General features: G+C 39.2%; 1 protein-coding gene across 2 annotated transcripts in view; it reads right to left on the bottom strand.

Moving 5' to 3' along the window:
- The window catches only part of LOC146525257 (protein kinase C-binding protein NELL1-like), a 788,406-nt gene extending 782,903 nt beyond the window's left edge, over nucleotides 1-5,503 (bottom strand). Inside the window, exons 1-2 of one of the 2 annotated variants that reach the window (XR_014876049.1) lie at nucleotides 5,264-5,421; nucleotides 4,668-4,796 (exon numbers count right to left, since the gene is read on the bottom strand). Coding sequence is in view for 1 of the 2 variants with exons in the window: in XM_085172545.1 (XP_085028671.1) it covers nucleotides 4,668-4,796; nucleotides 5,264-5,312 (178 nt within the window). In the remaining variant the exon portion in view is untranslated. Of the gene's footprint in view, nucleotides 1-4,667; nucleotides 4,797-5,263 lie in introns of both variants that reach the window. The other variant, XM_085172545.1, reaches the window with a different exon arrangement.
- Between the last annotated feature and the right edge of the window lie 9,686 nt (nucleotides 5,504-15,189).

Raw genomic sequence — 15,189 nt, 5'->3', positions numbered from 1 at the left:
ATTCTTAAAAAACTCCACTTCATTTGATGCTCCTGCAGTTTGACCTTCCTTTATTTGGTCTCCTTGTAACTACATTAGTTGAACAAAATATATGAATAAAATGAGAAGTTGTGATTAATAGAATTAGCTGAGGCTGATTCACATTAACCTTGATACCTTTCTGTCCTGGTATTGAAATTCAAACCTGTCCCACCGTGCCCTCCCGGTTGTTTGAGAGGGCACAGTGGAAACACAGAAGTTTGTTACTATTGGTGCTGTTAATAAAATGCTGTTACTTACATATTTATACACCTATCCTGGATTCACAAAGTTTTCCTTCCAAAAAGCAGTGTTCCAGAACAGTGCAACAGAGGCAGCAGGTGCAGCTTCTTACAAAGTGATCTAGTAAAGAAGTTAACTTTGTTTTTTTTTCACTTCACAATTTTGTATTCGTTGAATCAGTGCAAAAACTGATAAGTGACAAATAAGTCTTGATGAAACATCTATGATCTATGATCCCAACTATTGGACTGTAGATTTGCTATAAGTTAAGGATAATTGGCTTAAAAGGTTGAAAAAAGGCGTGTTGATAGATCTCAGGTATATTGGAATCAAAGCTTAATTCGTTGTTACCATTTAACTATTTAACATTAATGATTCTACGCAGAGTAGTCAACGAAGAAACACGGGTTTAAAATGACAAGAGATATTCAGAGAATGCCAAGTTCACCGCAAGATATATAGCAGAATGTTAAACGTGTAACCAGGAGATATTGTAATGTTGCACGAAGGTGTATTTCTCTTTACCTTAGCTTCCTAAGACCCAAACTCTTTCATGACATGCATTTTTAATTTCTCTTTGCTATTGGCTGATTGGGACCTGATGAATGTAATTATTTTTGTTTCAAAAATGGGAGCCACATATGAGAACATTTGTTTTAAATTTTGATAGAACAGTGGCAATATAATGTAAGTGGATATCAGGCCCTTGTAGAGCAAAATTTAGTATTTTGGTCTAGACAACCCAAAATGTGATGTCCACATATGTGGACGCCAGGTCCTAGGAGGTTAAACAATTAAATAAGGATTTTCTCGTTCTAAGAATAATGCATAAAAAACAAAACAAAAAAACAATTCAACTGAATGCAAAATATAAAAGAAAATAGGTTCTAATTTCTAATTACTTGAAAGTGTATAAAATATGAATTTGGTACTGATTCATGCAATTAAATAAGCACACGCTGAACCAAAATTAAAATTATGCATGGCAAATTCCCTCCATCGTGTGACTAAAAGACATGTTTCTGGCCCTGTGAAGATACCAAAGAAAACGGCTGGGTGGATAAAAAATTAAAAGAAAATTTGCTTCAGAGCCTTGTTATTACAAGGTAAAAAATAAATGCTTTGGATAACAGTGATGATGTATCCGCTTGTATTTAGGCGTTTGATTTAACTTTAACTTAAACGATATGGTTTCCATAACTCCTTAGCCACACTGACCTAGCGACTAGCTGCCAGTCTTGATAGACCAAAATATCCATTCCCTGACCAACTGGTGAGTGGTTGCTGGATGCTGGGCAAAACAGGTCGCAACTGCGCCAAAAACCTCCTGGCAATTGCTTTGTTCCTATCAGACTGCATCCAGACAATCAGTCACCGACTGGTCTCTAGGCCTGGGCAATATAGGTTTAGCAACTGATATCACAGCAATTGCCACCACCACTCAACAACCAACACTCATGTTTTCCTCACAACCGGTGGAACCCAGGCAGTTACGAACCAGTCTCTAAGCCTGTATAACTGGGACTTAAAAAGATCACTTACCCCAACAGTGACCAAAAGACACGCAGACTGTCCAGAGAGCATAAACAACTACTGCATCCAGTCCACTAGTTCAGCCCAAAAAGAGATCAACACTGCACCAGCCTGATGTGGCACCAATTAATGAGCAATCACATTTGATAGTACTATAAGAATATAAATGCCTTTTCCCTTACAATTCACAGCTCACAAAACTCTTCTTCATCTGTCAGTAATGATGTACTCATGACCAAAGCTGCCAATAAAGTATGGTTGGCTCCACATGAAATATTGAAAGATCAACAGCAATACACCTCGAACCGACCTATTTAGGCCAGACATTATTTGGATATGGCCTAATTTGAGTCTAGAGACAGACTCGCGAAGACTAGGCCTTAGTTTTGAACAGCTATACTTATGCAGGTTTAAACTAAATGCTTTGAGCTGAGCTTCAGAAAAATATGAGGGTCTGTTCACTGCGAAGTAAGAATGTCTTGTAATGTACTCAACTGTCACTCAGGTGTTTTACAGAACATTCATACTGTATTTTCAAGCTCTGAGTGCACTTCTATCAGACTCACAGGGATGGTCTTATGCGATGAGATATTTCAGTCTAGACAAAAGTGACAAACCAACAGAGGCAAACTATACCCACAGGGAATACAAGAATACAAACTAATAATCACCATTACTTTAAATGTAAACCAACACCGGGACAGAGGGGGGTCTGAGTAATGAGGCTGACAATCTGGGTTCCAATGTAGGATGAGAAACTAGGTCAACACTTGTCTGGGCAAACTAACTTTATTCAATACATCACAGACGTCCCAGCAATGTAAACAGTCCTGTTCATAAAAGGTGCAAAATTTTAAAAAAAAAAATATGCAGAGATCTTAGAAATTAGTTGAGTTTTGTTCCCTGCTCTCAGTGCACAGTGGAGAGCATTATTAGCATCTGTGTTTCTTTTCATCACAGCATCAAGTCTCAAATTCAACTAAGAACCTTTTAGCAGTGGCTGCACCTGCTTGCCTCTCAGAAACTGGATTTCAGTGTGTGGTCGTACGTTAATATTATAATAACAGAGAAGTGATATTGAAACCTATTTTCTCATGAAAACCATCTGTTTTGTTTTTTGTTTTTAAATCAACTGCCAACTGAAAGATGCTGAGACTGGTACCAGCCAAAGACACTCCCCTCAGCATTATACACATTAACTGGAATGCCGCTTTGCCCCAGTTTTCCAGCCATTTACCCAACATTTCAATTTCACGTTAGTCTACAACTTATGCAATCTAACAAATGAAATAGATTCAGACCAGAGCACAATATGATTGCTCAAAATGTAAATAGGTCATTTCGAATAATCTCTGACCCAATCAGCTACAGTGGCTCAAGAATCAACTTTTTTTTTTTTTTTTATTTCACAAGAGACCCAGTAATTGCTACATCTTTGGCTGCAGCCATCTGGGTTACAGGGCCATGAAAGTAGTTTAGGCAAAGTGTTAAATAGGTCTCAACACAAGCATCCTCTCCAGCAGTCACAGGTCCAGTTTTCCCCATTGGATCGACCTCCTGTTTTCCTATCTGGCTTCTGCACCTCGACCCTGGAAGCCTAGAAACTGTGGGGAGAACAGCTTGGAGTAGGATTGCGGTGTAGGCCTGTGTGGGTCGTGTAAAAAGTAAGGTTCCCATATGCCCGCCAGCCCTGAATCTTGGATAGCTTCAACTTGAAAGACTTGGCCAAGCTGCTCTGCACTCATTCATACAGGGCCAGTTGCTCATCCAGCCAAACCCTCTAGAAAATAAAACTACTTGCATACACGCACACACACAGATACACACAATACACTGCCACTCTGCTTTATATGAGTATCAACACCCAGAGCTACCAAATTTGAATTCAAGCTGCTGGTGTTTGTGCCGATATCTTTAAATTTGAATAGTAATGCAAGAAAAAAAAACCTTACTAGTTTACCTCCAACAAACCCGTGCGCACGCACACACACAAGACTTGAAGCCTCTTTGAATATTGGGAAAGTAAAACATGAACAAAGACTGATTTACACTCTATAGCTGATAACTTTTCTTGCAGAAGAGGGAATCAAAGCACACAAACACATATAGAGCGACTCATCACCTAAAAAAACCCTCCTGTAACTTTCTTAGTAATCTTGACTCTCTTTCTCTCTTCTATCAGTGCTGTGCATCACACTCTCTCCTCTGTGCCACAACTCTAACAATTCCGCCTCTGCAAAGCTGACGGCACTACAGGAAGACGGTACAACTTGTGCCAAACAGTCTTTATTTTTTTTTGTAGTGCAGAGAAGCAAGCCAGCAAAGCATAGGAAAGCAATTTGGTGACACCGGTAAGCCCTCTCAAACCACAACAAAGCTCAAATTTAACTTAAACTGGTTGATCATTTTTAAACTACTGCCATTTGAGTTTGACATTTTTCTCCTTTTAGGCTTTAAACGCTGTAGTCATGCTGTGCGTCCTTCAGGATCCTCACAGTGAAAGCAGCCTGGTTTCCATTAACCACCAGTTGTTGGCATTAGGTAGTGGATATCACTGGGAGCAATCAAAGTGCTGGAGATATCTAACACAGACTAAGTGCATCAGCGTGCCTGAAAGAGTCTGAGCATCTGCTGCATGGGACAAAATGAGAGTGGAGTAATTATGAGAGAGGCTCCCCGGAGCGTTCTCTCTCAGCATCCCCGCTAATCCGGTGACACCAAAAGGTGTGGCGCCGTGTGGCTTTCCTCACACTTACTAATAAACAAAGAGCGTGCGCGAGTGAGTGCGCGTAATCATAAAGAGAGAAGACAAAGCCATTTCTTGAACTTGAGCAGCGCGACTGATGGAGAAAACATCAGAGTGCATGCATTACCTCGGAAAAGGAAGGCTTTGCTGCTGTTGTGAAGACCCGCCACTTGGGTAATTCCATAGGTGGCATTTGCCAGGTCAAGTTCATTGATGATATCAAGCTGGTAGTCTTGATCTGAACCGAAAGCCAAAGCTGTGGAAGAGAATTTGGAGGTGAGAGGACAATCTGCTGACAGAAGTGAAGCTGACAGTGTTTTAACAACAATGTTGATTCACTTTAAACACAGACTCTGTCACTGTTTTCTGCATTTATCCACTTAAAATGGCTGGTTGTGGAAAAAGTCACGCAGTTTTTATTTTTCACGAAAGATGCTGCTAAGGCTGCCCACTAAAAGAAAGGGGGGGAAAGCGCTGTATGTGTCCACGACCATCACCTGTCTTCTAACTCTGCAAACTGTAGGTGATTGAAAATCAAAATAAATGAAATAATACTGAAAAATTAAAGGCACTGCCACAATTCTGGAATCCTTGCCCTCAATGTACAAACTGGGAAGCGTAAAGAAAAAGAAATTAATATATATATATATATATATTAAAAGAAAAAAAAAAGCTTCTGCTACAATAAGATGCTACAAGAGTGAACACGGGCTTTGTGCTTACCTGGTGTGGTAAAAAAGAAAAAGGATAACAGAGCCACGTAAATATCCATTTGTGTTGGAGTTACGATGTACAGAGTCCGTGAGTGTGACGCGCCTCCGTGTACCCACACTAACCCGCTCCGGTCCGTGTGGTGCTCTGCGCCGCTCTCACCTCGCCTGGATGTGGAGGAACGGAGGAATGGTCCACAATCCGTGAGCAGGGGTTCTCTAATTACAACAGCGGGAGAGTTAATGGGCTTTAAACGTATCCAGTCAGTTAGTGGACGGCATTAAAAGTGACCCATATCCGCGTTCATGTGCGACTCCTATTAAACTGAGCTGCCGATATGAAATTCGAGGATATTCTCATCAATCGAACTGCGAAGTTCCCCTCCGCTCAGACAACAGAAACTTCCAGTTTTTTGGAGGTGAGAAAAGGGTTTTCAAAGGGAACTTGGTGAGTGGGGGACATGGGGAATGTCTGTAGAAGGCTGCTGTTATTTGTCACAACAGAGAAAAGATTTTTTACAGCCTCAAGCGGCAATTTGACACAGCAGTTTATAAAGTGGAGCCCATTATATTAGCCATATGAACATACCGTAGCTCGGGGAGTCTTCTCTAAATGAGAAGTTTGTATAACAAGAATTTGCGTCACAACTCTCCGAACTCAGAAAATCCCTGCTGCTCCAGTGCTCTTTCCTCTGGGGCCTGTCCTTATTAAGGTCCATTCCCCTGTCTGCCTTCACTTTGTCTACATTGTCAGGTTGTCTGGGTTACCTGCGTCAACTCAAATTAGGGAGGGCAAGAACAGAGGTATCTGCTCAGAGACTGCAGCAGCATGCAACGCCTGCTCCAACAGTGCTTGCCTTTTCCACACCGGGGACGGTGCTTTGGGATGCAGGTCACTCCTCCACCTATTCAAATTAGACTGTAAACAAATGCCTATCCACTGATCCAGAACCCGAAAAAATTGAAGGGTAAAACAACATGTAATTTGAAATTACAGGTTGCAGAGCAGCCAGCAGAAAAGGGAGGGAAAGAGAATTTAAATTGTTTTTAGACAGGCGGTGGTGTTTACAGGCTACAAAATTCCTACCTCTCAGAATATTAAGTGTAGGGAAAAGAAAGCCAATTAAAATGCACAGTGTTGTCCACTTCATTTATTTATCCGTCTGTTGTTTCTTTATACATATCAGGATCATGTGTGGAATTATCTACTGAAGCACAGCAAATTTATGTAGGGGTTCCTATTTCCACCCACAGGCAACCGAGGAAAATTTAGAAAAAGAATGTGTCTGTGTGAGATTGCAGATTTTTGTTAATTCACTTACATTTCTTTTTCACGTAAAATGCCTCTGTCGATTGCCAATAGTTAACCACATAGTGAGCTCAGAGGTGCTAGTTGGCAGATTGTATTACCTGTGGACAAAGTCAGGTCAGTTGATTCTCCCTGTACTCAGTTACTCTTTGTATCTACTGTAGCTTGATAGTTACACTGGCAGTCTGTTTATCTAAATCTAGAAGTCTATGCTCCCTATAGGTTATGACATATAGTTCTATTTTAACAATTAAACTCTCATGTGAAATAAGGATAAGGATAAGCTTTGTCAGTTGCAGTTGCCTGCAGCTGAAATGACAGACCTAGTTGACCATACAGGCAATACATGCAATATACAAACTTACATTGGGGAGACAGGCAGCAAAAAAAAGGGATAGATAGTGAAATATGTAACATATAGGGGCAAAGTCAGGAGGAAAAAAAAGGGTTTCTGCCCATGATGACTTCCAACAAGTGATTCATCATGAGGAGAAAACACAAAAAACTCCATAGCACATAAAGAAGCACAGATATCATCACACTATACGCCATGAAAAACAGACAAGCAACGTAAGGGCGAGGGTACGCCGATGTACACAGTGGTCACTGTAAACATGCACCTGTGTCATGAAATTGGGCAGAATTACTCAAATGAGCATACTAAGTTATGTTTAATGTTGGAAAATGATCACTTTTAACCCAAATCACGAATGTTTCCTAATTGCAACTGAGTAGCAAATTAAAAAATATATAAAAAAAATAGTGCCAGATAATCTTAGACTCAATTCAGTTTGATTTATATAGTGCCAAATCACACCAAAAGTCACCTCAAGACACTCCATATTGTAAGGTAAAGATCGTCATACAGGGAAAATACCAGCAATCAGACACCCTCTATGAGCAAACACTTGGTGACAGTGGGAAGGAAAAAGTCCCTTTTAACAGGAAGAAACCTCTGTCAGAACCAGGCTCAGGGTGGCCATCTCCCATGACTGACTGGGGGTGAAGGGAGAGAGATGCAACAAAAAAAAGTCAAACACAATCTCTTGCTCATTATGTGTCTTTGCCTCAGACTTTCTTCTTTAATTTATTTAAAATGCAAATACTACGTGATCTGCTTTTAGGAATGCTTAGATTATTTTTTTAATGGTAAATAACTAAATGACTATTTCATTTTGTCAACCAAAAGAGCTTTTAGATGAAAATAATATGCTTGTTTATGTTTAAATCTACGGGGCATCAAAAAGAGGTTTGCAAGCAGGTGGGCAGACAAATGAACCTAAAGGGTGACAGTGAGATTGTGGGAAAATGGTAAAAAAAAAAAAAAAAAAAAAAAAGGTTTTCAGACAAAAAAAACACCCTGGAGCTAGAAGAGTGCTTCAGTCAATGTGACAGTGTTAGAAATCATGGTGTAGTTCTTTCAAATATAAGTGGAGGAATTACTCAGAATGTGCAATGTTCTCAGAGTGTTTACAGTAGCAACAGGCAGATGATCCTGTAACATCTGCGAAGACTATTCACTCTGTTCCTTTTTCACACATTTGCAGCACATTAAATGTTCTGAGATATATTACAGAACTATTAGCTTCTTCTCATATATAAAGTGTTATGATTAAGTGTTATGGATATTTTTTGTACTGTGTTTTTTGTCTGCCACACAAGAGGGGGGCATAGTTTGTGTCCTGTGTTATTGCTGCTATGTGAGTTCCAGGTGGAGGCTGACCATTGGTGGAGGACTGGGAGAGGCCGGCTATAAATGAGGACCCTTCTCAACCAGCACGCCCTCGCCTACTTCCTGTTCCCAACAAACTGCATGTGGCTGCGTGTGAATTTGTATTCTGGAAGCTTTTGCCGTGTTGTAAATAGTTTGTTGTAAATAGTTGTCAATATTTTTTTTACTTGGTAGCTGTAGGGGTGAGAAGCCATTTTTCTTTGGAAACCTTTTCTCCTGTTTTTGGTTAGGGAGGCAGGTAAGACACCTGTAATTTTCTTTTGGGGTTTTCTGTGTAGGTAAGCCAGCTGCATTTCATTTCAAGAGTTTTTGTTTGTTGTTTTGGCCATGCTCACCCTGATGCCCGCTACTTTTTGGGACTTAATAAACTGATTGATGTTGCAAAATCCGGGGCAGTTGTCTTTTTGGTTCGTCTGAGTTCATAACTAATGGATAAAGTAATATCCATTAGTTATTGGACAATGACATAATTTTTGTAATTTTACATCTGTGTACCACGGGGGATTTTTCAATCAGAGAATCAAGATGCAATTCAAATGCAAACTTTCAGCTTCAATTCACGGTGATATACAAAAATAATAATGATTTATAATAATTGTAATAACAGCTATTTTTATACACAGCCCTCCCATTTTCAGGGGCTCAAGTTAACTGGACAAACTAATGCAAGTTTACATCTAATGATTGTATTTTAATGCTTGGATGAAAATCATTCGAGCAAACTTTCTAAATCTTAGAACATGGATATCATCTGTGTTACCTTGACATACAGCGCTCTGCTAGGCCTTTACTGCAGCCCTTCCATTGCTGTCTGTATTCAGGTCTTTGCCTTTAATAACTGAAAAGTATATATTTTGCAGAATGCTCTGGGTCATTATCCTTTTGCACTGTGAAGTACTATCTGGTTTTGAAGCATTTGGCTGAATCTGAGGAGAGAGTAGAGCCCTCTACACTTAACCATTCATCCTCCTGCTTCTATCAAAAGTCACATCATCAATAAACACTGGCAACCCAGTTCCAGTAGTGTTTACTGCCACTTTCTACTGAACATGTTCATGTCATCGCATCGTCTTCACCATGTTTGACAGATAATGTGATATGCATCAGCTCAAGCTGTTCCTTTCCTTTTCCACACCTTTCTTTTTCCATCATTCTGGTTCAAGTTCATTTTGTTTTCATCTGTCCAAAGTTTTATCTCTTTTTTGTTTCAAAAATGGTGCAGATTCTTTTAGATATTTGCAAGAAAAGTTATTTTTTTTAGTGTAACCAGCAATTTGTACCCTGCTGTATAGCCTGCAATATAAAATTTAAGTAAAATCTGCAACCATTTCCAATAAATCTCATTGCATATCAGCTTGGAGAGATTTTAAACAATTCCAGGTCTTATCAGGAAACTCACAACTCTCCAACATTGGTGGGTATTCTCAAAATGAACTGCTAGAGTCCGGCCATTCCACATCATGGGTGGTAACGCAGGTGATCCAAAGCATTAACTTTGTTCTTTTTTAGCTACTTTCTGGTGTGACAACTTGTGGTCTAGTGGAAAACACATTTGCTTGGCAAGCGAAAGGTTGCTGGTTTGTTTCCAGCTGGAGATGCAAGTCCCCTTTGGGGAAGTGTCAGGAAGGGCATCCAGTGTAAAACCATGCTAAATTAAACATGTAGAGTTATGTGTTGAAAGTGGAAGGTAGCTTTTTTTAATGTTTGTTTTTTTTGTTTTTTTTGGGGGGGGGGGAGGGGGGGGTAAAAAGCTGGGGCTGGCTGGGGATTGTTGTTTTGTATTAGATTTGTTTTTGTATTTCTGAATGAAAATGAACGCTCATGACTGAAAACCCTAAAATGATTCTGCTGGCACACAGCAGGTGATATAAACATCTTTTCAAGAAAATGACACAAGCACAAGGAGTCCTCATTTGCAGCTCCTGACACCAGAAGCTAAATCCAAGTTTTACTCTAGTTAGTCAGTTTGTGCTGTTAAATCCACAGACAGCTTTTATATCACATGTTTTGACTGTCTTTTTCAGCAGATTAAATCTTCTTGTATGTGATAACCCTGGCAGACGTGAAAAGAAATATAATGTACATTGTGTAATGAAGAACTAAGCTCCTGATGAGCCACGTTTGTTGAACGACTGCCTGAATATTACAGCCCAGGGAATAAAGCCATGCAGCAGTGTCCCGCTGTGTCTGCTGAAAGCCCATCATTACCTATTAATCACAGAGTTAAAGTACTCCCTATGCAATGCCCAAATCTGTAGCTCTATACCAGACTGGCGGATGTGCCTTCATGAGTGCCACTGCTCTGCATGCCGGCCTTGGCACCCTGATTTCTTTCCCATGCTTGACAGCCTTCATCTAGGACTCAATCAGTCAGGGGCAACCTTGGCTATTTAAAAATACTTGTGTTTTGTACTTGTGCTGTAATTTGGCAGAGGAAACAAATATATACACCAGTGGCAAAACTTCACTACAAGAACTAGAAAAGGCCGGAGGTGACTTCGAATTAGCTAAAATGAGAGAGGGGCTTAGTGTTTCTTTTTGTCCTTTCCTATTTTCTCTTGCTGTGCTAGCGTTAACACAAAAAAGAGCACATCAACTCAAACACGATTTCAGATATCCTTGGTCCAATTAGAAGCCCGTCTAATGACTTGGGCAACACCCAAAGTTTCAGTGTGTTATATGTAGCCAGAAGACAATGGATAACTCTAATCAAGGCCAAGAATTCCTGTTCCATTCATTTAGAGTCACACCATGTGCTGATTAGCTAACAAAACACTAAGTTGTTGTAGACAATAGCCTGTGCTTTTGAAATGATATTTCACCAAGAGGTTTTTCTTTTGCTCTCTACATTGACTACCTTGTATAACAGTCAGCTCAAATTGCCTGGACTACAAATGGACCACATGCAAAAACAGAATGCTTTCAAGCGTCTCTTTACTACATATATATGCTTGCATAGTTTACCCTTGGTGGGCCATTGTTATGCTTGCACTGGTTATTGCACAAACTATAATGTAAACAGTGCCATAAGTTTTTATTGTTCATACTTTTATACGTGAGATGTGCATTATACACTTAAATAATTGATGTTGCTGCTGAAAGGAAAACATATATATATATATATATTTCTTTTCAACTACAACAGCAGAGGTTACAGAGGTGAAGTAGTCAAACAGACAAGTTTTGCAGAAAATCTCTTGCTTTCCAGTTGTTGCATCAATCTCCCTCCACAAGTCTGGGCCTTCTGGGAAACTCTCCCATATTTAGAGATGCATGCAGACGCTGATCTGCTCAAAGACTTGCACCTCGAGCTCATTCATTTTGCATATGAGCCAAAGCTGGGAGTTAAGAAACTGGTCAAAATAACACCAAAGTGTAACATGCTAGCATAAACTAATCACAGTGTTAACTTCTACTGTGGCCTTCTATCTATCTTAAAAGACTCAGTTATTGATAAGGGAGAAAACATGGTAAAGGTTTCAGGGTGACCCAGATTAGTGTAGACCTGACCTCTGCTTTATCACAGTTCAGGTCTTATTTTCTGCCCTGTGAAAGGAAAGGGATTGACAGTTCATGGCCTAGTTTCTACAGTATTTGTACCTTTTCAGGTGGTAGAGTTTTGGCTCTTATGTGGCTTTAACAGGCCTTGTTAACGGCAGACAGGTTGGAAACAGTAAGAAGGTTATGAGTTGGCAATATCAGAGGTATTTTAAACCCATGTCAGCTCCAGAGGGACACCTTAATGGCACTCAGGGGAATCAATGCTTTAATGTCATTTTTGTTGGCCAGAGTGAGAGACTAGTAGACTGTCACTTCTCCAAGAACGTGATTTGTTTCTCACAGGTCTTTAAAAAAGAAAGACAAATTTAGCTTCTAAACCGCTAAATTGTATATTCTATTCAACATGACAGCAAATAAGCTGCAGTTGTTTAAAAAAACAAATTATTTTTTATGGCACACAAGTACTTCTTTAGCACCACAGTCTTAAAAACATGTGTCTTCATTCAACAACAGAGCAGGAAATGTTGGGAATGATTATTTTTCCCTCCACGCTAACCTGCTGCGAGGGCAGAATAAGTTAAGGACCAAATTGCTAACACTGGCTTCTGTATTGTTCACAAAATCTGTGGCTGGAAGGCAATTATGGGGTCACACAGAAACTGTCAGTAGTGGACGTGATGGACAATTGTCCCTGCAAGTTTTTGTGGTTTGATTTCTTTGACAAATATAGCAACACTTATCCCAAGCATGACCCACTTTTGCGCTCAACTTTCTTCAGAAAGCGGTAAACACATTGCTACAATGAAACATACGCACAAACAAACACACACAGTGCCTCTCTTGCAGAGGGCAACAACAACGTGATTGGAATGATAACTTACTGCTGTGTCATTGAGATCAGATCTCTCAAAAATGTAACAGAAGTCAGACAAACTGCAGACAAACATCCTCTAATAGCAGTAAAAAGGTATGCTCAAAGACGTGACAAACACTCTTCTAAACACTATTCTTTTTCATTGTGCAAACAAATACTAACAATATGTTACTCCTACCTGCAAATATTTCCACCAAACTGTATGGCTTTTCTTTTTCCCAAGGTCTGGCACCATTCATCATTTTGACTTCACACTCACTAGAAGTGCTGTCACTATGCTGAAAGTGGCCATCAGTGGAGATGTCTTGCAGTATGATCTAGGGTCACTGTTTTGAGCTACATTTCTGTCACCGTATTCAAAATGTACTGCGTGACAATCACTTAATAATCTTGGACAAATATCTTGGACAAATGGAAATTAAGATGATTCTTCAGCTAAATATTATTGTTTCAGTTCAGTTCCTATAGCCATTACGATGTGTCATCAGGCAGCCGTGAATTTTTTGGTACAAAGTTTGGTGCATGGTCACCAAGGAGATTGACCCTGAGTTTTGATGCTGTGGAGAAGGACAGAGACTGACCGATGTTGTTAGGATTCTTCATCTGAACCAAGGTTATTGTAGTTAACTAAAACTAAATTAAAAACAAAAATTATATGGAAAAAAAAACATTGTAGCTAAATAAAATAAAAATATAAAGTAGACTTTTGAAAAAATCAAACTAACAATTTTACATGTTTCCAAATGTAATGTTTCCATAAATGTAACCATTTTTAAAGAATAAAAGCCAAAATTAAACAAGAAAACACAATCTGGAAACTAATTGAAACTAAACCAAATTAAATAATAAGTATAATCATTTTATATCTGTGCCCTGATTGAGGGCGTTGGGCTAAAGGTCAGTAAAAGTCAAATTAAACTAAGACAGACTAACCCTCTGACGGTTTTAGTGTTTTTGATGGAATTTGGTGACAGCAAGAAAGCTGTCAAATAATTTTGACATTATTTGCTTTTTTAAATTTTTATCATGACATAAAATGTTGTTTTGTTTGGTTTGGTTTTTTCAAATGTATGATATGTCGTAGAAGAATTCTGGATGTGATTTTTTCCATTTCACCTTGTTCATGTTGCCCACATACATACACTGAAATTCATCTCCCAAAAACTCAGTGAACTGAAATGTTTCCTTTTTGTCTTTTCAGTAACTTGAAGAAACTCTATTTCAGTGTCCGGGCACTAATTTTATTCTTTTTTAACTTTTCACTGTGATGAATAATACAGTCCAAGCAAGTAGAGATTCTGATGATTTTTATACAGAAAGGAAATACAGAGCAAATGGTGAGTTCCAGTGTGTGGAGCTGTCTGAACACCGAGCTTTTGCCTCTGTGTTCAGACCTGGGCAAAAGCTCATTTAAACATAATACTGGATTCAATTCCTGTTGTCCTGCAGAGGTTGTTCTCAGTGCTTCTTCTCTGACACATTGCTTATGAATGTGTGATGTAGATGATTTTAAAATAGAGCTTCTTAAAAAAAAAAGAGCTTTTGTTTACCAGTTTTCCAGTAAAATGTGCTAATTTGTTTACTTTGTAGCGATACTGAAAGGAACACACAGAACAGCACATCTTCACTGAGACACACACAAAAAAAACTTGACATGAAGAAAAGTGTATCACTAGGTGTGATGAAAACTGCTTCTCTCCTTTTCTTCATAAGCAAAGGCTTACCTCTCTACTCACTGTACCATATTATGTTAGAGGTAAACTTCACTTGAGAAAGATTAAGCTCTGTTTTTTCTACAGTGCAAAGGCTAGACAGAGACATTGGCTTTATTGCTTGATCCCTGAACTGTTATTTAGATTGCTGCCTCCTGACTGGTATGCATTTACTTAGTTCGCCAGATACTCTCAGGAAAATGCGGCACTATTGTATGAATCCTCTGAAAGATGTGTCTGTTTTAAGGCAGTGAATGAGTTGAAAGCTTTTGATTTTCTCTTGAAACAACACGACAGCTCACTCTTTGCTTTGTCGCTTGCTACGTCCTGTAAATGTCATTAAAGCCTGTGGTCATAATGAAACTATAATCTGCACAAATTAGTTTAAAAATAGAAAAAAAAGGATGTGCTTTCATCTGGCATAATTACAGTTTCAGCTCGTACGGGGTATGAAATGAGATCGAACATTTAGGTAAATACCCTTTTTACTGCCTCTCACGATAAGACTTGTACATCTCTGGTGTCTTTACAGACACACAAACTCCTGCAGAAATCATCCGAAGTTGCCTCTGCCAGATATCATCTAAACTTTTTAAGACTCTGGAAGCCATCTGTTCCATAGATTCCTGCAGCGTTAGCGTTCACATCACAATTATATCCTCCACATTAACATTTAAAGCCAATCTTGTGCATTGTCTGTTCAACAACACGTATAATGGAAACAGAGGAAACAAGGAATTGAAGTTGCTGTTTGAAATACTACGAGGACTGAAAACCTTTTAAATCTTAAATACTTCAACAGCCAAAGCAC

This window comes from Neolamprologus multifasciatus, chromosome 1 (assembly GCF_963576455.1).
Source record: "Neolamprologus multifasciatus chromosome 1, fNeoMul1.2, whole genome shotgun sequence".
NCBI classification, from domain to species: Eukaryota; Metazoa; Chordata; class Actinopteri; order Cichliformes; family Cichlidae; genus Neolamprologus; species Neolamprologus multifasciatus.
This window is presented reverse-complemented; position numbering and strand designations above follow the sequence as displayed.